Raw genomic sequence first — 19220 nt, forward strand, 5'->3', positions numbered from 1 at the left:
CTTAACTAATGAAATCTGTGATTTCATGAGCTATTGGTAGCTAATAAAAATTGGGAGTTCAGACATAGAAGCAAACCTTTTATTGCATGAAGCAGAGACAGCGTATGTTTGTTGGAAGGATCACAGCATGAAAAGTAACACTACCCACTTTACTCGCACTCTGAATCAGATAGAGGGTGAATACATGCTTTCTGACTGTTTGTCTGAATGAAGCAAATAAAGAAGCTTTCAGATAACATCTGGACTCTAAGGTGCCAGTGATAGCACATATTGACGGTGGAGTGCATGAGACAAAACTTAGACTGGGGAGCTGTAATGCTGCAATGAATAATACAGAAAGCAGATTTTTTCTATTAGTTATTCAGGAGATGTCTAAAATTGCCAGAAAGTACCATAGTCTCAGGAACAGTGAAACTTTCTGTCTAAGGCAATGTTATAAAAGACTGAAAAGTCGGTTGTCCAATTACTGTGGCTGAACAGCTGAACTAGTAGGGAGCTGTGGAGTACAGCTGATAAGCAGCTAATTAATAAACTAGAGACATCTTGCTCGTTAGTCCCTCAAAGGTCTGCAGAAGAGATCTGTGATGTCTTAAAAGGAGGATATGCAGACTGTGAAGCCTCTGAATGCCTGGCATGGAGAAATGAAGTGTGAAAGGAGCTAATGATGGTGGTAGCATTTGGAGTGTGAGCACACACTGCCTGTGCGCGTGAGGCAATTAAGAAACCACAGCGCCTCACGGGCAACAGACTGCAGAACGAATACACTCTGTCTATGCGTGGATGTAGTGTACCCACACAAATATAAACTGAGTAATTGTGATTTAAGTTACTGATGTGATTTCCTTTGCTGGGCTTAATTAACAACAGTTCAGCGTTACGTTTGCTGCAAGTTAAAATACAGATTGAGTAAAGGAAAATGAGCGAGTAATCACAAAATGCATCAAATGAACTGTGGGAGATGCAGATGCTGGAACAACTGGCATTAGTATTAGCCAGTAGGTACACTACATGGGTGTTTTGGGGATATTTAGGCAGGATTCTGCCTGGAAACATGTCAGCAGTGACCAGAGGGAAAGACAAATCCTAGAAGGAAGACTGGGCCAATAACAATGATAGAAAAATCCTGTGGAGTGAGGAAACCTGTGCCTCCTCCATTGCAGCTTACTGGGACTAGCGCTTAACATGTCACCTTAACTTTCTTTGGGCCGGTGAGCAAACCATGAGTTAGGAAAACAACTAACAACAGCTAGTAAAGTAACTTGAAGTAGAGGGATAAATAAAACTGTATGCTAACTGTGACATGGCCTGCCCAAATCTTAGCTCTTCTTCTAGCTGGTCATGAGCAATTTGTCTTGTTCTTATTAAAACAGTCTCTAGCACTTTGTTTTGACTTCTTCTAAGAGTATGGCTGTCTCATTCTTATTACTGGGTCTTGCCTTTCTTTTGCATACCTGGACTTTTCCAATATACAGCTGCAGTCCTGTATTATTCTTGTCCTAAAACTTGAGTGACTAGTGAAAAATCCTACCCATCAAGGTGTCTGAGCACCATATTTTTCCATTATTTTTCTCATAAAATTACATTCTTCTTTTCTCTAATAGACTTTCCAAAAGGCACAGGCACTTTCAGTTCTTCATCTGAAAACTTAAGCCACACTATAAATGGAATATTGCTGGCCAAAGCTGAGCTCCACTTCATTCTGTGGGTTCTCAGGAACTTATACTGCTGATGCCAGATTAGTTGCAGGGCTCTGAGTACTACTGCTGTTAGCCACAAAAGCTGCAATCCCTTCCCTGTGCTGCCTATGGCATCGCACAATGGTTCCTGATTGTTGTGTTGGTTTTTTTCCTTGTCTGCCAAGTACTGCAAGTATTAGGTTTTGGAAAAGGTCAGTTTAATTCTGAGGCTAGCATCTGATCTACTTTGTATACCTAAGGTGTTAACCATCCTTGATATGTTTCACATAGTCCCTCTTTAGTATAAGGTTTATAATCCTGATTTATACCCAGTTCTGATTTCCAATGTGGATTGAAAAGTCAGTGACCTGGACCTTCAGCCTCCAACTTCACCTTGACTCTTGTAGTTTCATTATATTGGTAGGAATCTGATGCTGAGATGCTTAGCTATTCCGGTGAGTACATAAAGCCCTTCTGTGACATTCCCTTTAAAATACTAAATCTGTCTGTCTGCAAGAAATGCTTATTTCTGGGTCAACTGACTGAATGGTTCCTGTTTTCTGCTCTCCTACTTCTAGCTGAACAACTTCACCATTCACATTTGGTGACTTCTCAGGTGTTGCATCTCTTTTGTCAGTTATGAAGGATATTTCTAATAGCAATAATAATCTCTACTTGCATGTATCCTTTCCTATATTTTGAGGAAACTGGTTTTCTGTTTACTGTTGTATTATAAACATCTCCTTTGTATATAGGAATGAAATCTGGAGACTTTTGAAATAAAGGTCATTGAAGTAAGAAGACATGAATTCTTGGAAAGGTTACCTGGGCTAGAACATTTAATTGTATCAAACCTTTAGAGCTGACTGTCATAAGAAAATGACTGAGGAGCTGATTCTCAAAATACTGTTCAGCAGGATACACATTCTCTTACATTCCCAGCCTGGCTTGATAAATTATCTACATAAGATGTTGTTTACAGACATGTCTCTAAATAGCCTTGGAAGATGTCTCTTGAAGGTACCAAACCTTTTCCTCGAACCTTTTCTGGCTTTTGACTTTCACTGTCTGTAAGGACAGAGGAATCAAGATGCTAACAGTAGTTAATTAAAGCAAGCATGCTAGGTTTCCATAACCATGTTTTCAGGATTTAAAGCTTAATTCAGAGGTGTTCAACGAGTTTACATAAAACATTAATTCAAACAGAAGTGTTCTTAGATGGTGAAAGTAAGTGCATTACTGTTGTTCTCATGCTTCATTCCCTTTAACCTGACTTCTAACCCATAAGATATGGTGAGGACATGATAGGTACATTCCTTTGTCCTCTGTCTCCGCAGTGAATCCTGGTCAGACCACCTGGATACAAGCACATTCTTGCTTATGAGTGCATGATTATGAGAATGTGAGTGAAACCAATTTTGTTTTAAATAAAATTTTCCCATGAAATGTAATACACCAGAACAGAACCCTTTCTGTTTGAGGAAGAGGAAGGTATAACACTGAAAAGGTACTGCAAAAGGAAATCATAATACCTCTTCGAGTCTTTTCATTAGTTTGTTGTTAAGTAGAACCAACACAGAAGATTTTGTGTAACTGCACTCTCAAAGCCAATGTTCTCTCAATTCTTATTTAGCTATATAAAAAAGGAGCACTTTTTCTTTTTGATATGTATTTGGGCTCACAGTATTTAAGGCATTTTATGGCTAAGGTTACTTTACAGTCTTTATAGTAACATACATGGGTGTAAGATAATGAGTTAGAAATGCATCATTTATACAGCTCACCTGGTACTTCAGCAGAAGAAGTATGAAAAATTCATGACAGAAACTTGTGGAGGCTCTTGCCAAGTTATAGCAGGAGTTGCCATGGTTAAACATACATGCAAGTCATCTGAAGATGGGCAGTCGTAGAAAAAGGAAAGTGTAGCTTATGGCACTTATGAAGAGGACCTTTATGAAGAGTTGCTAGCAAACGCTACAGGAACGTGTCAGAAAATATCTGAGGCCTGCAAACTCGCTAACCCAAAAGAGCCAGGATGCATGTGTCTCAGATATGTCAAAGCACTAAACTAGGCTTGAAACATTTCCAGCACTGGCAAGGTTAGTATCTCAATGTCGACTGGGTCAGCACTGGAGCTCAAGTGTCAGTGTTCCTCAAAGTACTGCAGGGCTACAAGGCAGCATTAAAGATAGGATCCTTTGAAGGAAATCTTAGTACAGACTCTCCCCATTTGTACACAAGGAGGGTTTTCTCATTAAAACCGGAAAGTTACTCTGGGTAATTTGGAGCTACATGTTGAAAACAGACTGCACCCCTTCACTTCCTGAATCGGGTGGTAAAAGTACCCTCACCTTGCTAAACAGACATTAGCATTACCTTCAAGTAAGGCCATGTTTTCACAAGTAACCCATAGTAAAATCGAGTATTGTCCTCCCTACTCTCTGCTCTTATTCTGGCCCAACCGTTTGCTGTGGTGCTCTGACTGGATCAGGGACCTGATTCCTCTTTAAAAGGGGAGAGTTGAGAGTCTAACCAACACAGTTGTATGTAGATCATCTGTTATAAAACAGGACCTTTGCTCTTGATTCAATAGAGAACACGGTAAATGCTTGCTGGCATGTTTAATGCATTGTCATCAGTCATGTGGGGAATGCAGAGGAGGAGCTGGCTGCTGCTGTAATGTTTGTGTCAAGCTTTTCCTAAACTCATCTCTCAGATTGATGGTTTTGTGTTGTATGTTGGGCTTTTTTACAAAACTTGTTTCTCCACTAGAAACTAGAAGTCACATTAGTGATCACTTGTGAGTAATAACTTGGACAAGTCTACGTTTAACATTCACTACCTGAGATGTGTTTGTTTACAAGGCAACTCTTGAATTCCACCACAGAAAATAAAACATACTGTAAATGTGTTTGACTCCTGACTTTCATCTGTGAATATATTTAACCCAAACATTACATCCTTGTGCAAATGAAGAAGAACCAGAAAGCAAAGACAACAGATGCCATCACTGTGATGAGGAAGAGGAGGCAGTTCAAGGAAATAAAAAATAGCTGTATCTCCCATTTCTTAATGTGTTTAATCAATATCAGAAAATAGCTGTTAAACCATTATTCTTGTAACCATCTTATATAAGTTACCCATTCTATTTAGGGACTGATTGAATATAAATAATGGATAATTGTGAATAGAAACTGGCTAACATTCAAGAATATATATACATTCAATAATATCCATCTCTTGGTTATTAAACAGATAGTGCTCTGTACAAGACTTGCTGACCTCTCCTGGATAAAGACTTCTAAATGGACTGGAATGCTCTACTTGTTAATGAGAGAAATCTGATCTCCATCACAAACTGGACTGATCCTTCTTCTGTTACAAACCACATTAGATGAAACTGATTGCTGTAGTCAAGAGCAGAAACTTCCCATGCCATCTCACAAACCATGTAAAGAAACTGTGTCTCAAAGCATGACTCGGATAAGGCTGTAACACTCAGTTCAGTTCAGTAAGCTGAGATTTGTAAGTGAAGCTTAGAATTACTAACTTTACTGCCAAGGGAAAGTTCTTATGCTTTTAATTCTGCTGCCAAAAGGCGCTGTATTGGCAGGGTACTGGAGAGTTCCTGGCTGACTTTGCTGGAAACCTTGCAATGTTACAGAAACCACCAGCCACCCAGTCTGCTGCATATGGGACATGAACTGTAATTCACTGACATTATTACTGGTCAATTAAAGATGCACCCGTGGGACTGAGGCCTTGATCTGTGTCTATGCTGTGCAAGCTGACACATGCTCTTGCAGGCTTGCCAGTTCTGAACTGAACTGAGCTCTGTAGAGACCATCCCCTGCAGGGCTTTCACCAAGGACAATGAGGAGTTGGATTCCTTTCATAGTACGACGGAGGACTACTATGATCTCGCCAGAGGATTTCTGGAAAGCTGCCAGAAAGACAGCAAAACTTGCTTTTATTTCATTCGAGAGGAAAATAACCTGGGATTCTGTACGCACACCACACCAGCAGAGCTCTTGCAGTACATGCCCCCAGTCTTTTTATCTTTAAGTCCAAGGTTAAGATGTTGGAATGTGCATTGTTCAGAGATCTTCCTGAACAAAAAGCTTCTAATACTGTAAAAGCCTGAAAGCCTTAGTTTCATCTGTTCCTGTGCTTGGTTCTATCTAAGCAGCAATATGTCGAGTGTCTTGGAGTGGGTCTTGAAAGTCTGGCAGTGGAAGAGGACATTCATGGTGTTGAAAGACTGTTTGAAAGAACTGAGCTCATTTGGAAGTGAATAATATGGGTTCAACTCTGTAAGCCCTGTAAGTTTCTTAAGTCCCTGTTGCTTGCTTTTTTTTTTTTTTTTACTAAAATTATTTTTCCTTTAAGAATACTAAAACTGCATGTTTTCCTTTAGTAAAAAAAAATGTCTTTTGGATACTGTAATTGTGAACATAAAATCAGTATACATCTTATTTTAATTGCCTTGCAGTCTTACTTAGGACAAAAAGATCTGTGCTTCTGCAATTTACTGATCTGTTCTCATCACTCAAATGCTAAACAGACTGGAAAACCTGAGAGGTATGTTACTGTCTAAAGCCCAGGGGAACAGCAAGAACCATTATGACCACACAGGGGGAATGGCAGCTGGTGTTAGGTGGTGGATTTTTAGTTCTCAGTATGTTCCTGTCAGGCCTCTTTCCTCTTGGACATGAAGTGTTGTGGTAAATCCAATTTATGGCATTAAGGAGTGTCTGAGTTCAAATATGCTGTGCAGATTTGTCACTGAGCAAGGCTTCCAGTGCTGCTGCACATCTTCCACAACTCCTGGCACTAGTGCTCTTACAGCACCTTCTAGTGAATTATTTTACAAAAGTTGGAATTGTCCTTCCAGTAAAAAGTCTTTCAGGCATGATACTAACCATAATGTGCTGAAAAAGCTGGATGTCACTATGTATCAGTGTGACTTTCTACTGAGGCTGGCAAAACCCTTCACCATTCCTCTTTCCTTGCAAGTTATTTTAATGAATCTGATGTGTGTGGAGCAGAGAAGTGGTGAGTCTGCTGAGACTGTCAAAAGGATTGACAAGAGTTTAAGAGCCACCTTCTTGAATGTGTGCTGAGGCAGGAGCTTCCTGAAGAATATTTTGCAGCAGTTTATTTCCCCCTCCCCCTGGAAGTGACTGTCATGCAGCGTCACTGTATGTGCACACACAGTATGTATGCAGAGGGGAGGAACCACAACATTTTATTTTAAAGTATTTTGATGGTTTTGACTATTGGACTGGAATCAGAGTCACAGAAACCAGAATGAGATGAGCACAGAAATGTGTGAAAGCTGTCAAACTAGCATCGTTGAGCAATTACAATGCACGTATACAGTCATCTCTTAGCTTTATTTCACCCTCGCCCCTGCCCCCAAGCTGTATGCATAGCCCTTTTTTCTTACCTGTTGTATTTTCTTCTCCTCTTGGCTCCAAATGGTGTAAATGTTCACTCTGCTACTGTCAGTACAGATAAGAGGGAGACATCTTTCCTTTAGCTGCAGGCCTCTAGTTAGCCCCAGGTCATCCATGGGACATGGAAACAGCTTTTTCATTCACATGCTGGTCAGAAGACCCTTCTGCAGCTCATTCATTGCAAGGCTGCTCTGAATTACCAGGGTAGGGAATTTTTTACAAGCAAAGTAGTCTGGTGGCTGCCTCACCCCACAGATAACTGCAGATGTGAGTGCTAGGAATATCTGTCTTCATTAGAAGTAGGGGATGCAATGAAGGAACAAAGCAAGGAGCTATTTCATGCCTGCCTTGAGCACAATAACATTCCAAGCAGGTATTGTGTAAATGTTTGATCTGTTGCTCATATTTTAAGGTGTGGCTTGTGTAAATTCCACTTGATTGGGACGTAAACAGTTTTACTGCCAGATATGCTAATTGTCATGTAGTTATTAGCACAAGATTTTAGGAAAGTTTAACATTGTGGTGTTTTCCAGACTCTTCTAGAAGTCTGATATAGAGAGGATACAGATCTTAGCAGGCTGTAAACTTATATACTTTCTTTTGATATTCTATATTTCTTTACCCATTTAGCTGTCCATTATCTAGAGTGCTGTGAGGTCTCCAGCATAAGCAAGAGGTCAAAGAAATTACCAGTGGTCTTTCAGCAAAACATCTTTCCAGAGTTTCACAGCTACTTTTCAAAGGAGTTTGTGCATCCAGGGTTGTTGACAAAGCTTAGAAATAAGCTTTAATGCCATGGTGGTCTTGCTTCAAAAACTCTTACTCTAGGAGAAAGGGGATATTCAGTGTGAAGTAAAAGGGGATGTCCTTTTGCAGAGCAGTAGGGCTGTCTGGAGGGGTTGAAGATCTTTTGAAATAAAGAACTGCGTCAAGTGCAGCCACCAGGCTTGGAAATGGCATGAAAATCCTTGCTTTGCTCAGAGTGTTCATTTTTAACAATCTGTAAATTACTGATTTGATTGTGTACATCAAAGTTCAATCTTGCGTTCTGTCTTTGTGAAATACACCTGTGTTGAAACTTAATGTGCTTGTCTTTTAAACCTCAGCCTAAAGGCCACTTACATTTTAAATTAATTCTATCCCTAACTGAACTTTAAAAAGGGGTTGTGAAACCTGAAGTTTCACAGTTACATTTAAGTCTTAAACTGTCTTTAGGTTATAGCTTCCAGTGAAACTGCAGGTAAAATCACTGGAAGTTCTCAGCCTGGTGTGTGCAAGCTTAAAGACAGCTGATGTGATGTGTCTTTTATTAACACAAATGACTCATTCCTTCAAACACTATAAAACAGGAATTTTACAATCAGATTAAGTTGATAGCCGAGAGACTAAAGGAACCATACTCAATGAAGAATAGAGAAACTACATTAAATTGAGCTAGGAGCAGCATTTCAAGATCACCGTTGCTTAAGCATCAGCAGTATGGTGACACACAAGTGGAGACAATTAAATGAAGTTCAACAAGATGAACAAAGCCAGGCTACAGATAAAGCCCACAGAAAACTAGCTAAAGCCGCAGAAGAAAAGCAAAACAAGAACTTCCTTTTCTCTTCTACAAAGCTGATCATACCCAGATGATCAACCAGATGACCCAGCTTAACTATTTCTAAGAACAAGTATCCTTTGTCCATTACTGGGGGGCTTAAGATTCAAATAGCATGAAGGTGCACATGTATTAAGTGAGAACTAACCACAAAGAACAGTATAAAGAAACTTGGCTGAACAGAAAGCATTGTGCCTTATGGTTAGCTGGTTCAAAATTTGTTTTGGTGAGATAATCCTGTTCAGTTTGCAAATGGAACAACACAAGGGTTCAACTAGTCAAAGAAAATCAGGTTGTAACAGAAACTATTGTGAAGCACTTTTTTTAACATAAATATTGTGTTTAGGGGTGTTTTAGCTCAAAAGACCACCTGGCAACAAATTAAATTATGCTCGAAAGCAGAGCCTAATATTCCATAGCAGAGGAAAATATATCTTCAGAGATTTTAGTTGATTTATCAGTAATACCTTTTCTCTCACATGCAGAAAGCCCACAGTTTGCAACGCTGGTGTGGAACACTCATCTAGGTAGGTGAAAGTCCTTATGCCACCCTCAGCACGGGATATAAGTAGCTGTTTCAGGACTCAGAAGACTTGCAAAAGCTGAGAATTCTGAAAAGTGAATAATCTGTGTGCTGTTCAACCTTGAAAGGATTGCTTGGCTCCAGCAGGAGTGACCTCCTCCTAGGTTAGAATAGAGCAAGGGCACTTCTCCTGAGAGGCCACATACTGACCATACCTTCTCTTTGGCCATGTCTGGGTGGGCAGAGAAGTTCATTGTTGCTTGGGCTTGGATTGAAGATTTGGGCTACAAGGTAAGACCTAGGGTTTGAAAGGCAAAACCAGGAATGGAAATCAGGACAGGTGATTTCTCCACCAGTGAGTTCTGCAAATATATAAGGAAGGCTGCAGTCACTAGAGGCCCAAGTCAGATATATGAAGTGTTTTTTTCTAATGCAGCCAATTATAACAGTTATCTTGTTAAAAGACATTTAAATACATACTAGGAACTCTGGGAGATGTCAGTTAGGCTGCTCTGTGCTTAAATATATTTCTTACAGCTCTCCACTCTTCTTGGTTGATGCTTCAGCTAAGACAGCTCTTAGCCTGCTACCTCCCTCATGTGCAGGTATCCATATGTGCATGTCAAGATGTATGTAACTTATTAATAGTCTTCCTCCTAGGCACCACTACAGATTTCTTTAGAAGAAATTCTGATTGAAATGAGACTTAGTGTTGACAAAGAAACAGGGTGGTTGTGTAGAAGCATGGTCTGCTTCAGGATGAGGGGGTTGTGGCATTGCCTGGTGACTCTTGAAATGATGACTACCTCTGACATTACAAGGGAGCAGGTCATGCTTATGGCTGATGGTCATGTCTTTTGCATCCTAATATCTCCACATGGAGCTGTTACTAAGGAAATGCCAGAGGAAGCAATGGGGACAACTTTGGCAGCAAGAACTCACTGCAAATCTAGGGATTTTCTTTTTGCTTTTTCCAAGTAGTCCTAGATGTTGCAAATGACCAACTGGAAAGAGCTACCCAGGACGAGGGCTTTTTGCAAGCTGTTGCTTCACATTATATTTCTCAGTACAGCAATGTCTTCCTGCAGCACATGAAAGCATTTCTCTCATATATATCTATATATAAATATTTAAAACTCTTCTAATCTGCCAGTGAGACTTCCTGTGCTCAAAAGCATCTGCCAGCAGACCCATTTCTAACTGCCCCAAAACTGTACAGGATAGGTATTCTCTTCTCAAAAGCCTCCTGAACAATGAGCTGTGGTGACAAGTCAGGCTGTATGTCTGTACGGCCTCCAGCTTATGCTTTGATAAGGACTTGAGGAAGACTTCAATTTCACTTCAGTTGTCTCCTTGTCATTGGAAGGAGTTGAATGGGAGGTCAGAGGGAGTCAGCATGGTAAACTGTCCTAGCAGAGGACTTCCAAAGTTTCTTACAAGACATGCCTTTGATTCAAAACAAAACTATCTGTCTTGCTCAAATGTTTGTGCATGCCAAGGAACAGTACTTCTGTCCTTGTTTCAGCAAGATGGACTCAATGACCAAGTCTTTTTCAGTGACGTTTCATGTCTATGGTTACATCACGTGTTTTCTGTACTTGTAATTTCACAAATTGGTTTTCTATCTCCTCAGGATATTTTCTATAAAAATATATTGACATGCCAGATTGAAAAAACAGCCACAGCTGGCCAGTGCTGCACATCTGTAGAGAAGTCATAGAATTCATGTCTAAGCTAAAAGATAAGAAATGCTAATTCAGCAATCCTTCTGGTTTTCTAAGAGTTACCAGGCATCACATAGTGTTAAAATACCACTTTTTTCTAGTCCTTAGTTATGCTTTTGAGTATCACTACAAACAGGCACAGTTCTCTAAAGAGTTATTCTGCCAAGTATTCAGTACAAATTGACAGGATCTTAAGCTTTAATGGCTGCTCTAGGGGGGAGAAGCTGCACTGGGAATAGAGTTTCTTTGGGCAACAAAACAGAATTTTGGAGAAGGATTTGCAAATTTGTACCTCACTGCAAGGGTATCCCTTTAGTTCCCAGCTCATTTCTTGACATGAGGAAAACACTGCAGGGAGGGCTCTGGGGTAGTGTGCATAATAATCCTCTTGCCGTCCCTGTCTGATTCATTGATCATTCCCTTTCTCTCTGATAGATCAGTGAGAAGCCTGTAGCTGGATAAAAGTGAGCTGACTGAGAGGTTAATTTACAAACTGTAGGATAATCACATACACATTACTAGTGCATTTTTTCTTCTCCACCAATGGAGTCAGAGCCACAGGAGCACATTTTCTGTAAGATTCTTGCCTTCATCTGTTTACTGGATAGTTGTATTTCCATAACTTTGAAAGAAGTTCCTATAGCCTGAACTGAGAAGGAAGTCCTCAGGATCCCATCAGGGTGGGGTGCTGCCCAGCAGTTGTATCTTACTCTTGTTCACCTCGTGGGAAAATTACTGTATCACTTTTTTTTTTTTTTTTTTTTTGCTTTTGCATACTGGTGAGTTTGGGGCTGTTGCAGTGACTCACCTTAGCATTGCACAAGAAGGTTGTCTCCTGTAAAAAGAATATTAGTGTTTCTGAATTATTATAATCTGTACAGACATGAGGACTAGTTAATATCTAGCTAACTCATGAAGTAGCAGTGTGTGCTTCTGACAAAACTGCAGCTCTTTTGAAGCATAATTCATCAGGAATATATGGCAACTACTTGATCTATATCAAGTAGTATTTGATAAGTCCTGGGTCTAATTTTCAGTGGATTTTTTAGAGGAATGATTAATGGAAAAAACTCTTGATCTGTGTTATTTTTATTAATGCCTTTGACTATAAAGTTATGTAATGTTAATATTGTTTAGGAGCCTTAGGGAGCGATTCTGCTGAATACAGATGAATAATGCATCTTTTGCAGGAGTTTCCAGTTGAGGCACTTGATGATGGTATGTCTGGAATCTCTCCACTCCCTCTGCACAGTGAGTGCCAGAGCTCTCAAAGTTTGAAGGACAAATAAATTTGCTCCGCACCCTTTTCTGTAACCTGGCAAATACAGTGCATCCATTGTGCTTGCTAAGGGATCCAGGCTAACAATAGTGCATTTATTAACCGGGTTTCTACTAATCTGAGTTTTTTCTAGAAATGTTCAAATGAAGGGTAAACCTTTTGCGCCATGTTGTCTGTGAATGAATTTTTCAGTTTCTAAGTTAAAAGCTGAATTGCACTTCTTTGTCCAGCAAAACCTTGCTGCCTTGGTGACACTTTCATCCTGGGGACAACTGTCAGCTTCCCTGATCTGTGTTCCCTGTACAATGAGTAAGTCTAAGTTCCCTCCTAGGTACCCTCATACTGTAGTGACATTATTATATAGTGGGAATTAGGGGGAGACACAGCACCAGCATACTGAGACATCCCTTCTGTACTGCACCAAAATGATGGTTCTGGGAGAAGAAAACAGAAGAGCAGTCTAAAATTCCTTCACCGTGTTCTAAAAGCGAAGCTCAAACCATTAATGATACCTTAAATAATTGCTATAGATATCATCTGGGATTCCCTTACTTGTGAATCATTAGTCTACACTGTGCTTCAATGACCTATCACTCATACAGTTTTCCAGGAGAGTCCAGGAAACTTAAAATAATGCTGCACGCTCTTGTGTGAATGTGTCATTAAAGCTGAGCTGGTCAGCACTGTTGGTTGGCACCATGTGGTGCTCCAACCAAGGCAAGCACAAGCACAGAGACCCCCAGTTGGTGATGGGCAGGCTCGAGGAGGAAGAAAGAATAAAAATTCTTTCACCAAAACATTATCAGCTTTGAAAGTCAGTTTTATTGTAAACTATTATAACAGACAAACTGAAGAAGGTGGCATGACGTTTGCCCTCACAATGTAGATTTCTGACTATGAAACTCCCGTGTAACTCTTTAGAGAAGTCAGATCGATTGAGTGTTTTTACCTTATGAATGAGACAGGCTTTTCATTCTTGTGTTAATACAGGCTTTTCTTGCATTGCTCCTCTGGAAGAACCAGGTGTAATCAAGCTTACATTAGTTTCTGCTTCAAGCAGACAAAAACCTGCATCACACAGCTTATGTTTTAACTTCAGAGGTGAAGAAAGGGACAGTAACTCAACTTCTGCTTGCATCCCATTGTAAATCCCCACACTTAGGTATATCATCTTCACCAGGCTTTAACTGGTGCCTTGCATTGTTTATGATAGCAGGAGACCTTCAGGCTAGAGGGCCAGTGCTCACTCACTAGAAGATCACCCAGTCAGAGGAGGCCTGAGTATAGAGAGAGGCTAAACTGAGCTGGAAGGTCAACTCGATTAGTGTCTCAGATGAGTGATGAGTGAGAACGACTGGAGGTATAGTCATTGTGGAATCCCTTGGTGAATGCGACTCTTTTAGTGGAGCTCAGACAGACTCTTCCTCAGCCTAGCCTTTCCACTGGGTACAGGGCAAAGGGCAAAGCTTCATAAGGCAATGCTTTTTGCCATCCTGACTGTTGTGTCTTCTGGGGTTCAAGCTCTCCATTCACCTAATGTGACTGCCAAGTGCTCAGGCTGTGCTCTGAATTCGCCTGCCGAGTAGCTGGTGCTAGGTTGTTTCCCCTTCAACTCTGCAGGGTAGGAGCACCCAGCTGCAACTTTGTCCCCACACTGGCAAATGATGGGATGTGCTCAGGCTTGAGCAACCCATCGAGTAGATTCTGTCTTCTAGATATAGATGGAGAAAGAGGGGACTTCCTAAATATGATAGCCTGTCTGATGTGATAGCCATCAAATAGGTGACATACTCTCCCTTGAAGAAAGGACTAGGGTGTCAATCTTTGCAGCAATTTAAAAAGTACTACGTTATTTTTAATGGCTCTTGAAACAGATATGTAAAATCCTTGCCTCGCAAACCCCGGGATCCGTTCCCGGAGCATCACTGTCGGTCAATGGCGGAGGCACACCGCCAGGGGGCAGGGTTTGTCTGTCCTTCAGGGCATCGCGGAGCAGCCTCGGAGCAGCTGTTTATAGAGAATTCTCGAAGAGCGGGTAAGAAGGGTCTTTAATTCTAGTTACAAGAACACGCAATAAACCAGGCCTCCATCTCCAAAAATGTTTAAAACTTAAATAATAATTCTAGGGGACAAATGCTTCTGCTTTGATCGCAAATCAGTGTTCTGCAACCTAAAGTCTTCAGTAGCTTACCAACAGGTAAAATTAATGTTTGTGGACTAATACAGACTGCAAACCTTTCCTGAAACCATAGTTTTCTTTGGAAAATATGTAATTTGCTTGCTTTCTCTTTCTTTCTTTCTTTCTTTCTTTCTTTCTTTCTTTCTTTCTTTCTTTCTTTCTTTTTCTTTCTTATGCTGCTGGCATTTTGTAACTTTTCAATTCTAGTAATATCTGAAATACAAGTTAATACTACTGAAATGCTTAAAAATGTAAAAGAATTTAAATTCTCAGTAAGTTAAGCTTCAAGTATATTGTTCTTTCCTGCCAGTCTGCAGCCTTAAAGTGTATAGGCAGTTGGACATATCCCTACTGGCATTTATGGGTGTGAGCTAGCACTGGTGGCTTTTCACAAGTTCCAAATAATGCAAGCTTTTGCAAAAGGAATGCAGTAACACTGTGATATAGTCACTCATATTTATTCCCCATGTTTTGTCTTCTGAATCAAGTGCTTTTTGGCTTGCAGGTGTCCTACTGTCAACAGCAGAATTGCTTTTATCAAAGAATGTCGGTTATTTCAATTGAAGTAAGATGTTCTTATAACAATATTCTTCCAGGAAATAGTGAAGCAAACATGACTGTGAATATTGGTACCTCAGATGGAGTGGGTGGGTGTTAGGGTGGGTGTTTTTTTAATTTAGGATCAAGCGTGTTTATAGAGAGAATCTCTTTGTAGTACTCACCTGCTGTGCTTTGGTTTGCATAGTAGAGCAGGCTTTGAGCATGTGAACCTTTTGGGTGAAATTAAACTTGAAGGCGTGCTCTGGGAGTGCCCCTAATGCACTCCAGCCACAAACATACCACCAGTCGCTGCAACCAGACTAATGCTAGTCTGAAGTAAAAACCACTGAAGCACATATGGCGTGGTCCTCAGCACCAGCTGCTTTGCGCTGCAGAGGTTGTGCTACTTGTAGGTGTGGACACAGGTACAGGTACCAAGAAAAGTGAATTTATTGAAATAGTCTTTAAAAAGTCTTTAAATTGTCGAACCCAAACTGCACAATTATACAGACTCTGAAAACCTGGACAAATCCTACCTCTGGCTTCCTGCTCTCTCTGAAAGTATTTGTGTAAGCCTGTGAATGTGTTAGCCACAACCTCTGACTGTGTTATGAGATGGGAACTGGCTCTCTGCAGCGGCAAAACTGCAAATTCCACCCCTATCTCAACTGCAGATAGTATTCCGTTAAACTCTGTAGAACTGTCCACATTTAGCTGGTATTTTTTTCAGAAGAAAGCTTTACCATCACTGCTTTGAGCACCAAGTTTTATCACTGACTTTTGAAATTTGCTTTTATAGAGAGAAACCTGGTAGTGGCACCTTTTCTTTTTTCTTTTAATCCCCAGAACTATAATCATCTTCTCCCCTTGCTCCTCCCAACCTGCAGCTGCAGAAGAGCTGGTTCTTATATGATTTATCAGAAAGCAGAGAGGGGAATCTCTGTGACCCTAAGCTCACTAACAGCAACATGCTTCTGCTCTGGAAAGGGCCCTGAAAGCTTCTCATCCTGCAATTTGTGGAAAAAGCTCTCCTGTAGATTTTTGTTCTCTTGATAAATGTCTTGCTATAATTACTGAGCTTAAGGGTATTGATTTTTTAAAATGTGAATGCAGAAGACATTAAGAAGCTCCATTAGCTGTGCTACTAGAATGAAACCTAAGACTTCACAGTGTCCTCTGCAGGATTATTTTGATGCCTTCTCTACAGACCTTCCCAAAGCATTTCCCACAGGTGACAGTGGAACTCATTGCACTGTACCTTTGTATACATACTGAGGATGTGGATGTAAACCTGCAGCTACTTGCCAGGTAGCATAGTATCATCTTAATTTTATTGGTAAAAGTGACTTGTCTGAGGTCACAGAGGAAAAAAATTAATATCTCAATCTCATCACAATTCTCAGCAGAGTACTCTCTCTCTGTCACCTTAAACCAACTGGAAAAAAATTGAATCAGTTGAAAACTGGTGTAGCTTGTCAGCTCTTATGCCTGCATTCCCTATGCCTTTTGAGTTTACTCGATTGCCTTTTAGGGACATGGCTTTTAAATTTAATTAATGTGCTATTACTCTTTCCTCTATCTGATATAGAAAAGCTTGAATTAATTGAGTATTGACTAACTGAACTAGTTACAGCAAGGCATTGCTGTCATCCAACAGCATGCTCACTGGTGTGTGGAAGAGCTGAGGATGGATGAACTTGGGGCTCACTGGGCTTCTGCATGCAGGCTGTAACCCTGTTATACTTGGGGGAAGTCACCTCCAGCAGCAAGCAAGAGACCTGAAAGCAGTCTTGGCTCTCTTGCTCATGTTGCAGAGGGAAGTTGCCCCATCTGTGTCACCTCTGCCTCCAGCACTCTCTGTGTACCACACACAGACGTTTTGTGTAGACATATATATGCATATATCTACATATTGTATGGTTTTATAGGTGTGTGTATATATGTTTATCTGTACCGGGTCAGCCTGGGATGGAGTTAGCTTTCTTCACAGCAGACCCTGTGGTGCTGTACTTTGGATTTGTGGCTAAAACAGTGTTGATAACACACAGGTGTTTTGACTATCTGCTTGTACAGCCTTAAGGTTTTCTTTCTCCCACTCTGCCACCCCAGCAACTAGGCCAGGCACAGGCAAGAAGCTGGAAGGGAACACGGATGGGACAGATGACCTGAAATGGCCAAAGAGATATTCCACACCATGGAACATCATGCTCAACTACAAAAACTAAGGTAAAGAAAGAGGAGGCAGGGATTTGGTTTTGTCTTCCAAGGTGGCCATTTCTCAGAGACTGGCCATCCATCTGCTTGTGGGATCTGGTGATTGCCTTTGAATTGCTTGTGGGTTTTTTCTCTCTTTTCTTTACTTTTTAGACTGGCTACATTTCAACTCATAAGTTTTCTCACTTTTGCTCTTCCTATCTTTTCCCCGCCCTCACCACAGGGGTTTGGAGCAAGCAAGCAGCTGTGTGGGTGTGGCTGGGGTCAAGCCACCACAGTCCTTTTTGGCACCCAGTGTGGGACTTGAGGACGGGGGTTGAACTAATGACGGATTTGATCAGAGTGTGCTAGACTGAATTTATAGCTGTGTGGCAGTTACTTGGCAGAGATTGCTAATGACTGCTTTCAGCCTTTGCTGTTTGCTGTATTGCTGTGTTTTGCCCAGGGGGACCTATAATAAAAGCAGCCCTGAGCCTGTCGTTTGGCCGCTGCAGAGCTGCCATCCCACCACTCCAGAGACCATCTCATGGAGGCTGTTGTCAATTGCACCTTCCTCCTCTTCTCCATGGGGGACAGATCTTCCCAGCTGTGCTGTAGTGGACCCCCAGCTTCCTGAGCATCTCTGTGTAATGGGAACACTCATAGTGCTGAGTGCCATCAGCCTGGTTTTGAAGCTGGGCCAGTGCTGGTGAGGGTAACGACAGCATCCCCATGGTCACCCGCTGCCCACCACCCACTGCCACCACCTCAGACCCCCAACCCAGCAGTCCCGGTTCAGCCCTCACCAATGCCTCCAGGGAACCCCAGAGGGAGCTGAGACCAAGGGATGTGCCCCAGGGCAGCGGATTCCTGGGTGGGAAGGTGTGTGGGAGGGTTTGTGCAGGTGCCTGCGGTAGTTTTTGTCCCCAACAGTGTGGGACTTCATGCCTGAAGAGGCATGGAGGCTTGCAGGGGTGGCAGAGCACCTGAAGGCCAGTTGTCTACACCAAGAAGAGACAGCAGCTCCTGGTGCTGTGCTGGGGCATGGTCTCCACCTACCAGGCCTTCCTCCAGCAGCCTCACAGGGGCAAGCCAGCCTCTGCATCCAAGCACGTGCAAACTGACATGGCGGCTGAAGCAGAGACCTGGCTGTTGGCTACCTCTGAGGAGAAGCAGTGGAAGCAGAGGTCCACCCTGTTGGTGAGGGAGGAGGAAGAGGGAGCATGGCAGACCTGCAGAGCAACAGGAGGCAGGTGGGAGCCAGAAAATGTCTGTTGCCTCTTTCCCACCATCGTGTGAGGTATGGAAAGATTTCACCCATCAGCTGAGTGAGTGGTTTGCTGCCTGGCTGCTCCAGTGCTGGGACATGGGGGACAGTGGCCTGGATCTAGAGGGCTGGGGAGTGCAGAAACTGGAGTCGTTCATGAGGGACCATCCTACTGACAGGGAGATCAGGAGGGGGGCTGCCCTGCCACCCACAGCCTCTGGAGGCAGCTCCTCTGGGGTGTGAAGGAGAGGTATCCCTTCAAGGAGGATCTACCATGTGAAGTGGACCACCACAGAGGAAGGAGGTCTACAGTGATGGCAGCTAGTGCGGGGCACGATGCTGGCCTATGCCTGGGCCCTGGCACTGAGGGGCTTGCTAGCCACCAAGGTGCCCACCATGGAGGGGCTGTCCTGGCTTCTCCACACCCAGGAGAGCCTCTCTGCCACTGCCACGCTGCCCCACCACCACCCACAGCTCCAGCTGTGAACAGAACAGAGAATATACAAAGAAATAAACTGTAAATCTGTGCTTGCTGCTCCTGCTTGCCTCCTCCTACCCTCACAAGCTCCTTTGGAAGGTATCTGTGTATACTTTGCATGTGCATATATCTACATATATGTAGATATACACCCATATATTTCTTTGTTTTGTATATACATAAATGTTTATGTGTATAAATACATACTTACATACCGATGCCTGCTAGCTGATGCCTGCAAGCAGTTGCTGCCTCCAAGTTGAGGCCTGTAACAATTAGCGATAAGAGAAGAATTCCATTAT

At 42.0% G+C, this 19220-nt stretch overlaps 1 protein-coding gene across 1 annotated transcript in view; it reads left to right on the top strand.

Moving 5' to 3' along the window:
* The first annotated feature begins 4953 nt into the window (after positions 1–4953).
* The window catches only part of CFAP206 (cilia and flagella associated protein 206), a 35603-nt gene continuing 21336 nt past the window's right edge, over positions 4954–19220 (top strand). Inside the window, exons 1-3 of the mRNA XM_074895993.1 lie at positions 4954–5998; positions 6169–6257; positions 17090–17206. Coding sequence (XP_074752094.1) covers positions 17151–17206 — 56 coding nt within the window. The 5' untranslated portion in view covers positions 4954–5998; positions 6169–6257; positions 17090–17150. The remainder of the gene's footprint in view (positions 5999–6168; positions 6258–17089; positions 17207–19220) is intronic.

This window comes from Athene noctua, chromosome 1 (assembly GCF_965140245.1).
Source record: "Athene noctua chromosome 1, bAthNoc1.hap1.1, whole genome shotgun sequence".
NCBI lineage: Eukaryota > Metazoa > Chordata > Aves > Strigiformes > Strigidae > Athene > Athene noctua.